Source organism: Chiloscyllium punctatum, chromosome 9, assembly GCF_047496795.1.
Source record: "Chiloscyllium punctatum isolate Juve2018m chromosome 9, sChiPun1.3, whole genome shotgun sequence".
In the NCBI taxonomy this organism is placed as follows: Eukaryota; Metazoa; Chordata; class Chondrichthyes; order Orectolobiformes; family Hemiscylliidae; genus Chiloscyllium; species Chiloscyllium punctatum.
Genome location: NC_092747.1, coordinates 32,980,234 through 32,996,042, shown reverse-complemented (window position 1 = coordinate 32,996,042; position 15,809 = coordinate 32,980,234). Strand labels below are relative to the sequence as shown.

The following is a 15,809-nucleotide window of genomic DNA, read 5'->3' as shown; positions in this document are numbered from 1 at the left end:
CTCGTCTTCCTCAGACCTGATGAACTGATTCAAATTATAAATTTGTGTTAAGCATAGTAAAACTAGCACAATAGAGTTGATTTATATAACCTATTGAAATCATGCAATACTCCCTGCTAAATATAAACTTCCTACTAACAATGAGTTTGAGCATGTCAATATTCAATGTGTAGCGGTGCATTTATATAATTATGTAGATCAGTACCATACAACCTGTAGTTGATCACCACCCAAAACAATATGTCAAGTTGTTGCAGCTCAAACTTGAAAATAATATCAATTCTCATAATTTAGTACTGGGGCCTACAATCCTGTCATTTATTAAGACCTGCTGTTAGGAACTGGCTAATTGTTTAGGACTCGCTACTAGCTATGTTTAGGATGAATTCATTGGTCCAACTCATACAATTGTGAGCCATGTTTGTAATGAATCTGATCTGAACAGAGAACAAAAATATTACAGTGCACTTCAAGACTAAGAATAGAGCATCAGGAAATTTACCCTCTTTTTTTTTCCACTCAGGATAAATGAATATTGGTTTAATTAGGAGTCCAAATTGCCAAACAAAGGATGGAATACAAACCTTTGCTTCTTGTTCTATTCTCCATTCATAATTTTTCAGCTGGTTTTCAAGACTTTTCTTTTCTTTCTCCAGTTGCTTTACCAGTTGTTTCAGTAGACCCTGCAAAGGTTCAGCACAATATTTAAGGATACAATAACCAGCTGTTACTTTGTGGAAAAAGAGTTCAGTAATATTTGACCACAGTGCAAACTATTTTACTCAAATTTTATTTTATTATATGGCTGTAGATAAGAGAAAATCACAGGATGCTGTCAGAATTTACAAGCAAAATATTTTAATATTTCAGTGAAAGAAAATGAATAGTTGAGCGTTAAAAGGGATATATGACATTTGGATGGGCGAATTATTTCAATGCTAAATACCCTCTTCCTATTCTATTAGATATTATGGATGAGATTTATCTTTGAATAGAATTGTCACAACATTGTAAGTTTGAGCCATCAAGCCTATGATCAGTTAATGCTTGATAATGTGTCAGTCGGGAAATTACTCCATCGAGTCAACAGAAAATTGGCAGACAAGAATTTCAATGGTTCCAACTTTTCGGAATGATTTCACCATCGAGATTGAGATCAGTAAAACACAAAATTGGACTCCCATCTCCTCTGAATGTTTTCAGCACAGGAACCGGAATACGAAGCTCTGATGTTCTCACAATTCTGCTCAGGTGGTCTGCACATGGTACCTTTGGTATTCTTTCTCAAACGTGCAATATGGTTTATTTTGTTAAAGGCAAGTTTGGGGGAAAAAAAAGATTGCTGTCTTAGAAATGTCTGAAAGATAGGCACTATTGCACACTGACTGATGTGGCACTGCTGACATTACTCTGCAGGTGGGTAAGAGGAAAGAAACACCATGGTCTTACAGGGGCCAGGTCACCCTCAATAACCACTCTCAGCAGAGAGGGGAAGTAGTTGACCAAGAAGATCACCTCCAGGATCTGCACCAGACTATCTCGCAGTAATATCACAGAAATTCGAGTGATCTTATATGGGTGGTTGACACACTTTAAAAATATCACTGCATCTTGCTTCTTCATGCTTTGTTTTGGGAATGGTACTAGGATCCGCATGGTCCAATTGCATTAGCCATTTGGGTTATATGACATCAGGTTAGCGTTATTTTCATTTGTTTAGGTTCAATAAGTGTTTGCATCTACTTCTCCACGTTAATGGTGCACAGTGTGCAAGCTACAACGATACCAGCTCATGGCCTCAAACAGGCAAGCCTGTGTAGTACATGATTGAATTTCACGCTCAGCAACTGTTTCAGTTCAGATGCAAATCTTGAATTAACTAATATATAACATTCAATGGAAGCTAACTGAACATAAGAGCCATCTGGTAAATAATTATAAAATTGCTGAAGGCTTGAAGTATGCAAGTCAGAAATTAAATAATTCAAATTCAAGCATTTTTTTAACCAGCTAGGGGAAACTTAATACAACTCTGGAACAAAAGTGAGGTTTTCGTAGGGAGATTTCATACTCAAAACATGTTCTGCTTGCAAGAACTATTTAAATAAGAAACATTTATTTATGGAAAGTTTAGCAAAATTTATCCTTTTGAATGGTTTTGACATTTGCATATGTTCTTTAAATTGCTATTGATATCTTTCGAAGTAATTTATTCAGTGTGAGAATCAAAAGCTGTCTCAGTAAATACAGCATCTTATTTCTAAAACATCCAGCTTCCATCTGTTCCCTGACAGTCTTCAAACATTTACAAGAGATTCCTAAATATGTGGTTTGCTTAAAACCCTATTTGCTTAGCTCTTACCCATGAGGAACTCCCACAAAAATATAAACTAATTGAATGTTATAATCTCTTTATTGAGAATATGTACACATCCTATGTTCCTTTGGTATTTCAGACAGTAGTTTGCATTCAAGATTAAAATTTGTCATTTCCTTGCTTGAGCAATTGATGAGCAATTGGCACTTTATGCTGACAGGTCTTTGCATGAGGATAATTAAACCAACTGCATTAAGCTAAAAAGTGGGAATCAGCTTTCCTCCTTACCCTCTTCTCACTCAATGGCAATAAATATTTTTATTCATTTCTGCATTTGTTTAGCATGCAGTTATCTTCAATTAAAAAAAAGTTAACTACATCTAAATGAAGGATCCAGTTACAAGGCATTCTTAGTGAAAGAAAGAATTAAAAATGCAACAAATACACACAAAAACACATAATTAATTTCAAAAAGGGAAAGAATAGTCTGGTAGAGATATGACAAACAAAAGCAGTTTGTTTACTTCTTGTCTGGTCTCCCCAGCAATGGCAATTAACCTCTCACCGAAGCAGCAGTGGCCTCTGTTAACCTCCCATTGACTTTCAGTGAGGAGACCCTCTGAACTGACCATACCCCACACCCCTGACTGACTGACTGATGAGTGACCTGAACCCCAACTGTATAGCTCACCAACTGAATTGCCGCTACTCCCATCATTCAAGGGCTGGGAAGATTCTGCCCAGAGCTCATTGCATGGTTTAGTGCTGACTTGTCAAATGTCAGGAATTAACATAGAAAAGTGGGAAAAACAGTTGGGACAGATCCAGTGGTTGGCAAAGTTTAGAAATCTCTCAACAATTGAAAGGTGGAGAAATAAAATAGAGTCTGTTATTGTAGTATATTATTAGAAACTTTAATAGTAGGGTAAGCCAATTTCACTGCTTCAGGAGAATTGGAAAGTAATGATTGGGAATCCAAGAGCAAACCAACAGTTGCAAGAATCAATTCAATAAAACATCCAAGGAGGCCACAACACCGGTGACTATATATACTGTCCCTTTCTTTTGGGCGATTACTGCAGAGAAGGTGGTCACACTTAAATACTTCCATATTGGTTCGTTCCCCATATTCAAACTTTTTAGAGAGTGATTTAGAATGCCTTAAGGGTCATGACCAATATCCCTTCAAATCTAGTCCCCTCTCTCACAAGGGTTCACGTTTCACTCTGTATACACAAGTATAAACTCTTTTTAGATCTGTGAAAATAACAAGCAATCTGGTACCATGTCCTGGAGGCCGGACTAATGTCCCTTTTCACAGACATTACAATGAATATCTGGAGGTACACAGATCAGATTCTAGCGGTACAAACATGGAATAGTTACAACACAGAAGGAGCCACTCAGCCTGCTGAGCCTATGCTAGCTTTCGGTGAGAGATCCTATTCTCTAAAGTCAAACACCTCTAACAAACAATCTGTTTTTATATTATTCGTGAACCAGTCCCCAATAATACAACAGAAAAGGCTGTTGATTTTCTCCAAAGGTATCTGGTAAAGACCTTTGAATCCTAATAGAAAAATAAAAATTGAATATGACTGGTATCACAGTAACTCAGTGATTTAATCAGCTGCACAAATAAAGTACCACAGAGACCTGACTTGAGCATTTTGATGGGTTCAGGTCAAGTCACTATAACCTTACCAGACCATAGGGCGGCTGTCTCATTAGACAAGAGATACCTGGTGATGATTTAACCTGAGGGCCACCATACCTCCGGCAGGGGGAAGAAGTTAAGAAGGACAGTCCTTCATAGTAACCTCAGCCGGTGATGGGAATTGAACCCACACTGTTGGCATCACACTGCTTTTCAAACCAACCATGCAGCCAACTGAGCTAATCCTTTGGTGGATAGTAATATAAGTAACTACAGACTTCACTTGGTATCTCTATCCTATGGTTGCAATCAGATGTGACCACTGTTTCTGGAAATTGTTTAATCCTTACAATTCACATTAAATTTGCCATTATTTCTTTCATTTGGATATTTTCACGGAAACTCAACTACGACCACAATTCTACACAAATCTACTTTCACATTATTTTCCTACTCTTTCTGCAATTTTGAATGTTCACAAAGCATTTGGAGTAACTTCAAAAATCTCAGTGAAGATTCTCAAGTGGATAATGAGGCAGATGCTATTTCTGGTTAAGTCACAGCGGGCAATCTGTCTGTTGGAAAATGAATGCAGATGAGTAGAGTGTGGAAAGAATAATGGATAATGATTGAATGAAGACAATAAACTTTCTAGTTCTGAAAAAATATTTTTGGCATTATTATAAGAGTAAAATATTGGTCAAGCTGGCAGTGTGATATTTAGGAGTCACTTGTTTACACTGTACACATAAATACTTCAAAATAAAAAAGGTTAAATAAATGTGGAGCTAACCATCCTGCCCTTTTTGAATGATTAAATATGGAAACTAGCTAAACTTAGGCTTATTGCAACAGAATATTCAATCAGCAACCTTAACTCTGTTTCCAAAACAAATATTACTTTTGTTGCCTAAATCATCCACTTAGCTATCCAACATCTCTTACTCCAAGAACTGTGTTGACCCGAGCAGATGACTCAGAGCTGAAGAGTTGTTTACTACTGTAGCTGATTGGTTCTCACTAACTCAGCAGATTAGAACTGGAAACAAGTTACAGAGACACAGACATACAGAGGATAGACATGGTAGGGTGTGCTGTTATTCTCCCCAGCAGAATCCATCTAATCTCTGCAGTAAAACAAACCAATTTAAAGGTGAAGAAAACCAATTACCTGTCCTGCAGCAGTTGCTGTGAGCTGTGACTTTTGAATTGATAAATGAGAGACATTTTCCAAGTGAATCAGTCACTCTTCATATCTTACAACCGTATGTAAGTTTCCAGTGAAAGACAAGTGAACACTAAGGGCCTGGCTAGCCAAAGTGAGATTATCTCACCATCAGAATTGGGAAGTGAAAACACTTCCAGTTTTTCTACCTCCGCCAATAATCTGTGTCTGTGTGTGTGTGTGTGTGTGTGTGTACACAAAGCGGTAATAGTGTAATATGCCAATGGTTTTTATCCTTTTATTTGATATCGAAACTTAGTCCAGTTATTCTATCAACCTTGGCCTGAAAATCAGGTAAATTGGGATAATGTGCACATACCTTTGAAAAATAAACCTTGAAAATTGGATATGACTTTGGGAATAGTAGGGCTCAACTTATGGGGTGCTACCCTAATGCGTCATGACAGGACCTATTTTTCACCTTTTCCAAATGTTGTTCCATGGTGTCAGTATTGTACGTTTTCAAAGTAATACATCTAATAGCATACATTCAGAGATAAAAATCTGATAATAGTATCAGACAGTGTGGCTGATATGTAGCTTATCACCATCTACCTGTCTTGGACTCAGTAAACTTAAGACTCTTAAAGCCTGATCAATAATCAACATAAGGTAGACATATACTATTTTTCTAAAGAGAAACTAAATGTATCAGCATAAAAATAAAACAAAAAACTGCAGATGCTGGAGATCTGAACCAAAACAGAAATCGCTGGAGAAATACAGAAGGTCTGGCAGCATCCGTGGAGAGAAAGCAGCGTTAACATTTTACTTATGCTGAAGATGGGGGATGGTGGGGTGAGTGACTAGGTATAGACAGACCCGAGAGAGAGAAACAGATCTGAAAGGGGCAGACAGACAAGGAGATTATTGACAGTAGGCCAGAACAGAGAGAAACTGAATCATGAGAGCTAAAAGTAGGAGAGAATGGTTAGCTGCACAGTATGCAATACTTATAATGTGACTTGTTGATTAGAAAATATATAGAATAGTAATTCCTTTTAGGTTCTGTACTCAACAAGTAGATTTATCGGAGAGGTGGTTACCAGTCACTGAGGAGATACGAATGCAGTGTCTTTTAAACACTTTAGCTGTACCTACATCCACCACTTCCTCTAGTAGTTCATTCCAAGTATAACCACTCTCTGTGTAAAAAAGTTGCCCCTCTTGTCCTTTTTAAACCTTTCTCCTCTCACCATAAAAATATGCCCCTAGTTTGAACTCCCCCACCTTAAGGAAAGACCTTTGCTATTCACCTTATCAATGCCACTCATGATTTACTAAACCTCTATAAAATCACCCCACAACCTCCTATGTTCCAGTGAAAAAGAACCCCATAGTTTGTCTAATACTGAGGATATCACATGCCAGCCCTTTTCTTGAGCAAAAATAACGCACATTGCATCTTAGAATCAATAACCTAAAAGTTTCAGTAATCCTATATCTTTTATATTATGAAAATCTTTCCAGCAAATTCAACCTTAGAAACTTTAGAAGTATTTCCAATAAAGCACATAAGGGCTAAGTTGCCTCATTCTGTGCAATAGTGGCTCAGTTGGCAGAATCTTATCGACGTCTGAGTGACGTGGGATTTCTGGCAGAATTAGACAAGAAGTCTGGTGCATCCCTCTTGACATCAGAAGCAGCACACTCTCTCTTTTATAATTTTGTCAAGGAGTGGGGCAAATGTCTCACAAGGCAGAGGTGAGTTGCCAATTAACATTGATTCTAGTATGTGAAACTCCTAATTAATGCCTCAACAGCAGCACGGTGGCAGCGGCACAGTGGCTAGCACTGCTGCCTCACAGTGCCAGAGACCTGGGTTCAATTCCCGCCTCAGGCAACTGTCTGTGTGGAGTTTGCACATTCTCCCCGTATCTGCGTGGGTTTCCTCGTGCAGGCCAGGTGAATTGGCCATGCTAAATTGCCCCTAGTGTTAGGGGAATGGGTCTGGGTGGGTTGCCCTTCGGAGGGTCGGTGTGAACTTGTTGGGCCGAAGGGCCTGTTTCCACACTGTAAGTAATCTAAATCCTCCCACAGTCCAAAGATGTGCAGGCCAGGTGAATTGGCCATGCTAAATTGCCCATAGTGTTAGGTAAGGGGTAAATGTAGATGTAGGGGTATGGGTGGGTTATGCTTCGGCGGGGCGGTGTGGACTTGTTGGGCCGAAGGGCCTAATAATAATGGGCGGCACGGTGGCACAGTGGTTAGCATTGCTGCCTCACAGCGCCAGAGACCCGGGTTCAATTCCCGCCTCAGGTGACTGACTGTGTGGAGTTTGCACGTTCTCCCCGGGTCTGCGTGGGTTTCCTCCGGGTGCTCCGGTTTCCTCCCACAGACCAAAGATGTGCAAGTCAGGTGAATTGGTCATGCTAAATTGCCCGTAGTGTTAGGTAAGGGGTAGATGTAGATGTAGATGTAGGGGTATGGGTGGGTTACGCTTCGGCGGGGTGGTGTGGACTTGTTGGGCCAAAGGGCCTGTTTCCACACTGTAAGTAATCTAATCTAAACTTGACTCGTTAGCATGCAACTTGCTACCTTACCAAAAGAAAAGCCTGGTCACTTCTGAACAAAGGTCACATAACTCTGATTTCTCTCTACAAACGCTGCTTCGGTTTTCCAGCCAGTTCTGATTTTGTTTCTGATTTCCAACATCCCTTTTTAAATAAAGGTTCAGAAACCTTAACATGGAAGTCAGAGTGAGTGCCTGGCAAGTTCAGCTCACAGTTGGGTATGAAGGACCTCCATGTTTCTTAGGACTAAACAGCATTTCAGGGCATGGCCAGTTGCATATACCCCTCATCGATAGACATGGCATCATCTGACATTTATCAACCCATCATGACCACCATGGTACCTCTCCAAAACATTTGTAGGATGCTCAGCATGCAGAGATTTATTATCTATTATTGCAATGCTATTTCAAGAACGCTTTGCATTCAGGGACGGCTCACATTTGGTTGCAGAATTCCTACAGTGTGGAAAGGTGGCCATTCGGCCCATTGTGTCATGCACCAACCCTCTGAAGACCATTCCACCCCATCCTAGCCTATCCCCAAAACCCTGCATTTCCCATGGATAACCCACTTAACCTGCACATCCTGAGACACTAAGGAGAAACTTAGCACGGTCAATCCACTCAACCTGCATATCTTTGGACTGTGGTTAGAAACCGGAACACCAGTTTGTCAATTGTTTACAAAGTAGAAGGAAAATTCATATGCATCATGCCATTCCTAGTGAGTAGCTAGAAGCAAAGTAATGTTTTTCCCCCATTTTGTATATAATGGCCTTGAACTTAAAACAGTAAACCAAAATCAGGCATCAGTAATCACAGGTATTGCAATAATATCAATGGAAACAATTGAGATGCCTTAATTGCTGCAAGTGGAAAGATACTAGTTTCAAGTCTCTTCTTCAGAGGGGGGTGGAAGTATTCTGTACAATGTGGCTGGCCTCAGAAATTATTATTCTATTCTTCTTCAGTGTATTTTTTTTTAAATGTCTAGAACCGTATTTCCCTAGCAAGCCACAAATATTTAGCAGGACACAATTAAAGAATGCTGCAGAAGCCTATGAATATTCAAACCATTGTTCACTGATTATCTTTTCCAGACAATTTGGCATGGAGTTAAATTTTATTTAGATTTCAGAATATAAATCTGTGGCCATCAGAATTGATCCACTCTTAATGTATTAGATTACTGAGACTCATGTTAATTTTTGTTCATCTATTACTTGCCAAATAAACCTGCTATTACTCTATAATCATGACTCTTATTATGTTTAAGCAGGCAAGCTTGTCATTTATTTCAATATGACACACAAATATCCCTGTAGTATACTGGAAGATGGAAATGATGTAATTCTGACATTGGCACATCATACTACAAGACACCAAACTGGAAAGAGGCAGGTAGAGACAGAGGTTTTAGACATTATATCAGAGAGCATATTCAGTAACCTGTAATGTACAGTTGTAAATAAAGAACATTATGGTACTGAAGGAATTGAAAAACATTAGAAGTTGGTTAAGGAGTCAGCAATGTCTAGGCATGTATGTGTAGACCAGACCAGAGATACAGAGATATTGAACCATGCTTGTAGAAATATTAACCTATCTGTAAGAATAATAGGGTAGTTATGGTATGGGATTTTAACTTTCCAAACATAGACTGAGACTGCCATAGTGTTAAAAGTTTAGATGGAGAGGAATTTCTCAAGTATGTACAAGACAATTTTCTGATTCAGTATGTGGATGTACCTACTAGAGAAGTTGCAAAACTAGACCTACTCTTGGGAAATAAGGCAGGGCAGGTGACTCAGTGAGGGAGCACTTTGGGGCCAGCATTCGTTTTAAAATAGTGATGGAAAAGGATAGACCAGATCTAAAAGTTGAAGTTCTAAATTGGAGAAAGGCCAATTTTGATGGTATTAGGTAAGAACTTTCGAAAGCTGATTGGAAGCAGATGTTCGCAGGTAAAGGGATGGCTGGAAAATGGGAAGCCTTCAGAAATGAGATAACAAGAATCCAGAGAAAGTATATTCCTGTCAGGGTGAAAGGGAAGGCTGAAAGGTACAGGGAATGCTGGATGACTAAAGAAATTGAGGGTTTGGTTAAGAAACCGAAGGAAGCATATGTCAGGTATAGACAGGATAGATAGAGTGAATCCTTAGAAGAGTATAAAGAAAGTAGGAGTATACTTAAGAGGGAATTCAGGAGGGCAAAAAGGGGACATGAGATAGCTTTGGCAAATAGAATTAAGGAGAATCCAAACGGTTTTTACAAATATATTAAGGACAAAAGGATAACTAGGGAGAGAATAGGGCCCCTCAGAGATCAGCAAGGCGGCCTTTGTGTGGAGCCACAGAAAATGGGGGAGATACTGAATAAATATTTTGCCCCAGTATTTACTGTGGAAAAGGATATGGAAGATATAGACTGTAGGGAAATAGATGGTGACATCTTGCAAAATGTCCAGATTACAGAGGATGGAAACGGTTAAAAGTGGACAAATCTCCAGGACCTGATCAGGTGTACCTGAGAACCCTGTGGGAAGCTAGAGAAGTGATTGCTTGGCCTCTTGCTGAGATATTTGTATCATCGATAGTTACAGGTGAGGTGCTGGAAGACTGGAGGTTGGAAAACGTGGTGCCACTGTTTAAGAAGGGCGATAAAGACAAGTCAGGTAACTATAGACCGGTGAGCCTGACCTCAGTGGTGGGCAAGTTGTTGGGAGGGAATCCTGAGGGACAGGATGTACATGTATTTGGAAAGGCAAGGATTGATTCGGGGTAGTCAACATGGCTTTGTGCGTGGGAAATCATGTCTCACAAACTTGATTGAGGTTTTTGAAGTAACAAAGAAGATTGATGAGGGCAGAGCAGTAGATGTGATCTATATGGACTTCAGTAAGGCGTCCGACAAGGTTCCCCATGGGAGAGTGATTAGCAAGGTTAGATCTCATGGAATACAGGGAGAACTAGCCATTTGGATTAAGAACTGGCTCAAAGGTAGAAGACAGAGGGTGGTGGTGGAGTGTTGATTTTCAGACTCGAGGCCTGTGACCAGTGGAGTGCCACAAGGATCGGTGCTGGGTCCTCTACTTTTTGTCATTTACATAAATGATTTGGATGCGAGCATAAGAGGTACAGTTAGTAAGTTTGCAGATGACACTAAAATTGGGGGTGTAGTGGACAGCGAAGAGGGTTACCTCAGATTACAACAGGATCTGGACCAAATGGGCCAATGGGCTGAGAAGTGGCAGATGGAGTTTAATTCAGCTAAATGCGAGGTGCTGCATTTTGGGAAAGTAAATCTTAGCAGAACTTATACTCTTAATGGTAAGGTCCTAGGGAGTGTTGCTGAACAAAGAGACCTTGGAGTGCAGGTGCATAGCTCCTTGAAAGTGGAGTCGCAGGTAGATGGGATAGTGAAGAAGGCGTTTGGTATGCTTTCCTTTATTGGTCAGAGTATTGATTACAGGAGTTGGGAGATCATGTTGCAGCTGTACAGGACATTGGTTAGGCCACTGTTGGAATACTGCATGCAATTCTGGTCTCCTTCCTATTGGAAAGATGTTGTGAAACTTGAAAGGGTTCAGAAAAGATTTACAAGGATATTGCCAGGGTTGGAGGATCTGAGCTATAGGGAGAGGCTGAACAGGCTGGGGCTGTTTTCCCTGGAGCGTCGGAGGCTGAGAGGTGACCTTATAGAGGTTTACAAAATTATGAGGGGCATGGATAGGATAAATAGACAAAGTCTTTTCCCTGGTGTTGGGGAGTCCAGAACTAGAGGGCATAGGTTTAGGTTGAGAGGGTAAAGATATAAAAGAGACCTAAGGGGCAACTTTGAAATCAAAGAACTCACTGAAGTCAGTGTAGCACAGTAGTCATTTGGAATTACATTTTCAGTACAGACATTGCCATTGCTAGCCATTGAAAATGCAAAGAACCCATAATGAAGCAAGATGTGGAAGCTCTAGAAATATTAGTTTTAGCAGTACAGAACTGCAACAGGTTTGCATGCACAGGAGCAGTGACACGAAGTCAACATGTTTCTATATGTGCAAGTACAATTGCAGATGGTGCTCTGGTAAGCCAAAGCATGGCAGAAACTACCACAGAGTATGAGGCCTTAACTTATACATTTGATGCATACTTCAGCTCCAAAAATGTATTTATAGGAAGAGCAAGATTCAATCAACAATCTCAATGACAGGGAGAATTGATTTTTAACAGATTTGTACTGTACGTCTGGAGCCTTATAGGATGAATTATAGATTGCAATGTAGCTGGAACAGGGAACAAAAAAAGTCAGATTTCCTTCAATCTAAGAAGAATTTAACATTAGAAAGGATAAGCTGAAAAACTACTCAGGTAGAGATCAGGATCCACAATCAGAAAGCAAGCATTGACAGTATATGGGGATGTAAAAGGTTCGCAGTCTATCTCAGAGCATTGAGATTCCAGGTCAAGGTGGACCATACCCCAATTCTCATGTTATTAAGATTAAAGGAGATCTTAAAAATGTCACGGCAAATACAAAGAGTCAGGCTTACAACGATGAGATATGTTTATAATTGTCAGTGATTCCAGACGAAGGGCTTATGCCCGAAACGTTGATTCGCCTGCTCTTCGGATGCTGCCTGACCTGCTGTGCTTTTCCAGCACCACACTCTCGACTATAACAGTCAAGGTACAAATAAATGATTGATGCACTATCAAGAGCAGCAGTGGATCAAGCAAACATAGAAAGTTGGATCTAATTGAAGAAGTGGGCTCACATTCTACTGCAATTATCATTACCTGACCAGCAACTGAAAGAAAACTCAAAAAATGTTTGCAGCTCAGATAACAGATGAGGAGTTCTTAAAGTTAGACAACGCTGTCCGCAAAGGTGTCAAAATATTGTCCAGCAAATCAAATATTGAAAATCTGCCATAAGCAAAACAACTCTTGACAAAAGTGTGATATTTATTGATATGAACATAGAAAAGCTACACCAAAGTCATAAGAATCTATAAAGACATCATTGGGAACATGTAGGCATTACAAAATATATAGCAAGAGACCAAATCAGTATGGTGACTGGGCATTTTGAATAAAATTGTATATTTCATTTTGTCATTTCACAGGTGTGCCATAAATAGTCAGGGGACAATAGAGCCATCAATTTCCTCAGAAGGAAAGACCAGAAGATTTAGCAACCAATTTATTTGAATTCAAAGGGAAGATTCAGTTATTTTCAGTAGACTACTATTCTAAATAGATTCAAGTGGCAAGACTTCATTTATTTGCAGCAAATCCAGTAATCAGAGCATGAAATGAATTTCCGCTACAAATGCAGCGCAGGGGGCATGCTGGGTTAATGATGTCGAAGGGTGTGGTAGTGGGTGATAGCAAATGGGGAAAACTCTCCAAAAACTCAACACAATTTGTGTTTAGCCAAAAAAAGAAAGATACAGCCTCATATCCTATAGTTATACCCACGTGCTGTTATGACAGGAGTTCCAGGATTTTGACCAAGCGACAAAGAAAGTACAATATATTTAAGTATAGTATAAAGCTCCAAGTCAGGACAATGTGCGACTTGGAAGGGAATGTAGAGATGTTGGTGTTTCCACATGCCCGTTGGCCTTGTTCATGTAGGCAGTAGTGATTACAGGTTTGGAAGATGCCTTCAAAGGAGGCTTGATGAATTGCTACAATGTATCTTGTAGATGGTTCACACTGTTGTCACTGTACATTAGTAATGGAGGGAGTGAATATTTAAATTAATGGTATCAAGTAGACAGATTGCTTTGTTTTAGATGGTGTCAACCTGGTTAAATATTATTGAGTCTGCACTCAATGTAATTAAGGAGTATTCCATCACCCAGATTTTGAAAAGATTTTGAAGTACCCTGTGGTGAGTTACTTACAACTGAATTCCCAACCTCTGACTTGCTTTTATCAAAACGTTATTCATAGGATTGGGCATCACAGGATGGCCACATATATATCGCCCATCCCTAATTGTCCAGATGGTAGTTAGGAGTCAATCATTTTGCTATAGGTCCAGAGATACAAGTTCGGCCAAAACAAGAATAGCAGATTTTCTTCCCTTTTAGTCTTGTTAATTTTTGGTCAATGATGGTCCTCAACGTCTTGATAGTGAGGAATTCAGCATTGGTAATGTTTATGAATTTCAAGGATGGATGGTTAGCTGTTCCCTTATTGGAGATGGTTTTTGGCTGGCACTTGAGTAAGATGGATGGTACTTGCTACTTATGAGCCTAAACCTGAATGTTGTCCAGTGCTTGGAACATGCAGGCACACAATGAGGATTTCCAAACAGAACTGAATAAAATGCTACTCCTACCTAATAGTTCACTTCTGACCTAATAATAGAAGTTAATTAATGAAGGAGCTGACAGTGGCCACACATTGGCATTATCCTAAGGAACTTCAATGTTTTGAGGTTGTGAGGACTGGCCTCCAATAACCACATATTCCTTTAAACTAGGTATACCTCAAATCATTGGAGAGTTACCCCTGATTCTTACTGAATTATGGCTTCTTCACACATATTCAGTCAATTCCTACCTTTGTTGTCAATGACAACCACTCTCACTTCACCGTCAGGTAAAATATTGTTTGGCAGTTGTGAACAACTGTGTTAAACTTCACTTAGGTGGAGCTCAGGACTACCACTCTGGGACAACAGACTCTGCCAGAACACACTCAAGACATCTCCAGAGAAAGGCATGGGAGCCAGTGACTAAGGCAGCCAAATTCAGATGTCAACCTTCAGGAGTGCTGCCATAATGTTAATTATCTCATGGAGTGGGCACAGTTATTAAATATATCTTTAAATGGCATCTACAGGCAAATGCTTGCACATAGTTCAATGAACTATACTCTCATCAGCAAACAGGATTCTCATATCCACATTCACTCTCGCACTTAACAATGCTGTAAGTCTCACACCCATGTTTCGCAGGTTTCACATACTCCCAGTTGTTCAGTCAGCTATGACAGACATAACAAACAGATGCATTCAAATTGAATCACAGACACTGTCATTATTTGCAAGCTGCATGGTGAGATTGAGAACCGATTTCTGTCTCCACTCCTTTTCCTCACATGGGACTTTCTTCTTCTGCATTTTTGCTTTGAGATTCCTAAGAACTATCAGCTGGTTAGCCATTGCGGTCTCACAAAGGCAAAAGAATTAGGAGGAGAAATAGGCTACTTATCCCCTCAAACCTGCTCTACCATTAGATAAGATCATGGCTGAAATTATTGTGGCCTCATTTCCACTTTTCTTTCTGCTCCTCTTAACTCATGTCAATCAAAATCTAACTCAGCCATGAATATATTCACTGCTTCCACTGTTCACTGGGGATTCAGACTAACAATCTTCAGAGAGAAAAAAAAATCAACTTATCTCTGTGTTAACTGGGAGATCTATAATTTTTAAAACTGTGTCCCCTAGTTCTAGACTACTTTGGAATTCAAGACATCCCCTTAGCATGCCCCGTATCAAGTTCTGTCAGAATCTTATCTTTCAATATGGCTTCTCATTCTTCTCCACTTCAGTGGGCGTAGGCTCAACCTGTGCAAACTTTCCTCATATGATAATCCCTCATGTAGGGATCATCTAAGTGGACCTTCTCTGAACTGCTTCTCATGCAATAAGGAGACCAAAAACATACATTCTACTGCAGATGGAGTCTTACAAAGACTCTGTACAGTTGCAGCAATTGTTCCTTACTTTTATATTCCATTCCCCTTACAATAAATAACAACAATCCATTTGCATTCCTAATCACTTGCTGCAACTGCATGCCATTATTTTGAGATTCATACCAGGATTCCAAGCACTCATTGAATTTGGTAAAGAGCAAAAACAAATCTTCAGACTCGCCATTTGCCTAAACATTCACATCCATACAACCCCTTAACGGCAGCACTAGCTAGTACAATTCTTTAGGTCTCAACGCAATGGGATTCAGTTGCTTCTGAAAAACACTTCAGTTATCAATGAAATTGCCATTCTGTGTCCACCTCCATTCTAACTGGTTTATCATTCAGTAAAGGAGTGACCCACTCCTTGGTGGATCCAG

The 15,809-nt window shown here is 39.7% G+C and overlaps 1 protein-coding gene across 2 annotated transcripts in view; it reads right to left on the bottom strand.

Annotated features, from left to right (window-relative positions):
* Positions 1 to 15,809, bottom strand: part of ccdc169 (coiled-coil domain containing 169) — a 71,786-nt gene that overhangs the window by 18,866 nt on the left and 37,111 nt on the right. For both annotated transcript variants that reach the window (XM_072577206.1, XM_072577207.1), the window contains one exon: positions 585 to 683. In XM_072577206.1, coding sequence (XP_072433307.1) covers positions 585 to 683 — 99 coding nt within the window. The remainder of the gene's footprint in view (positions 1 to 584; positions 684 to 15,809) is intronic.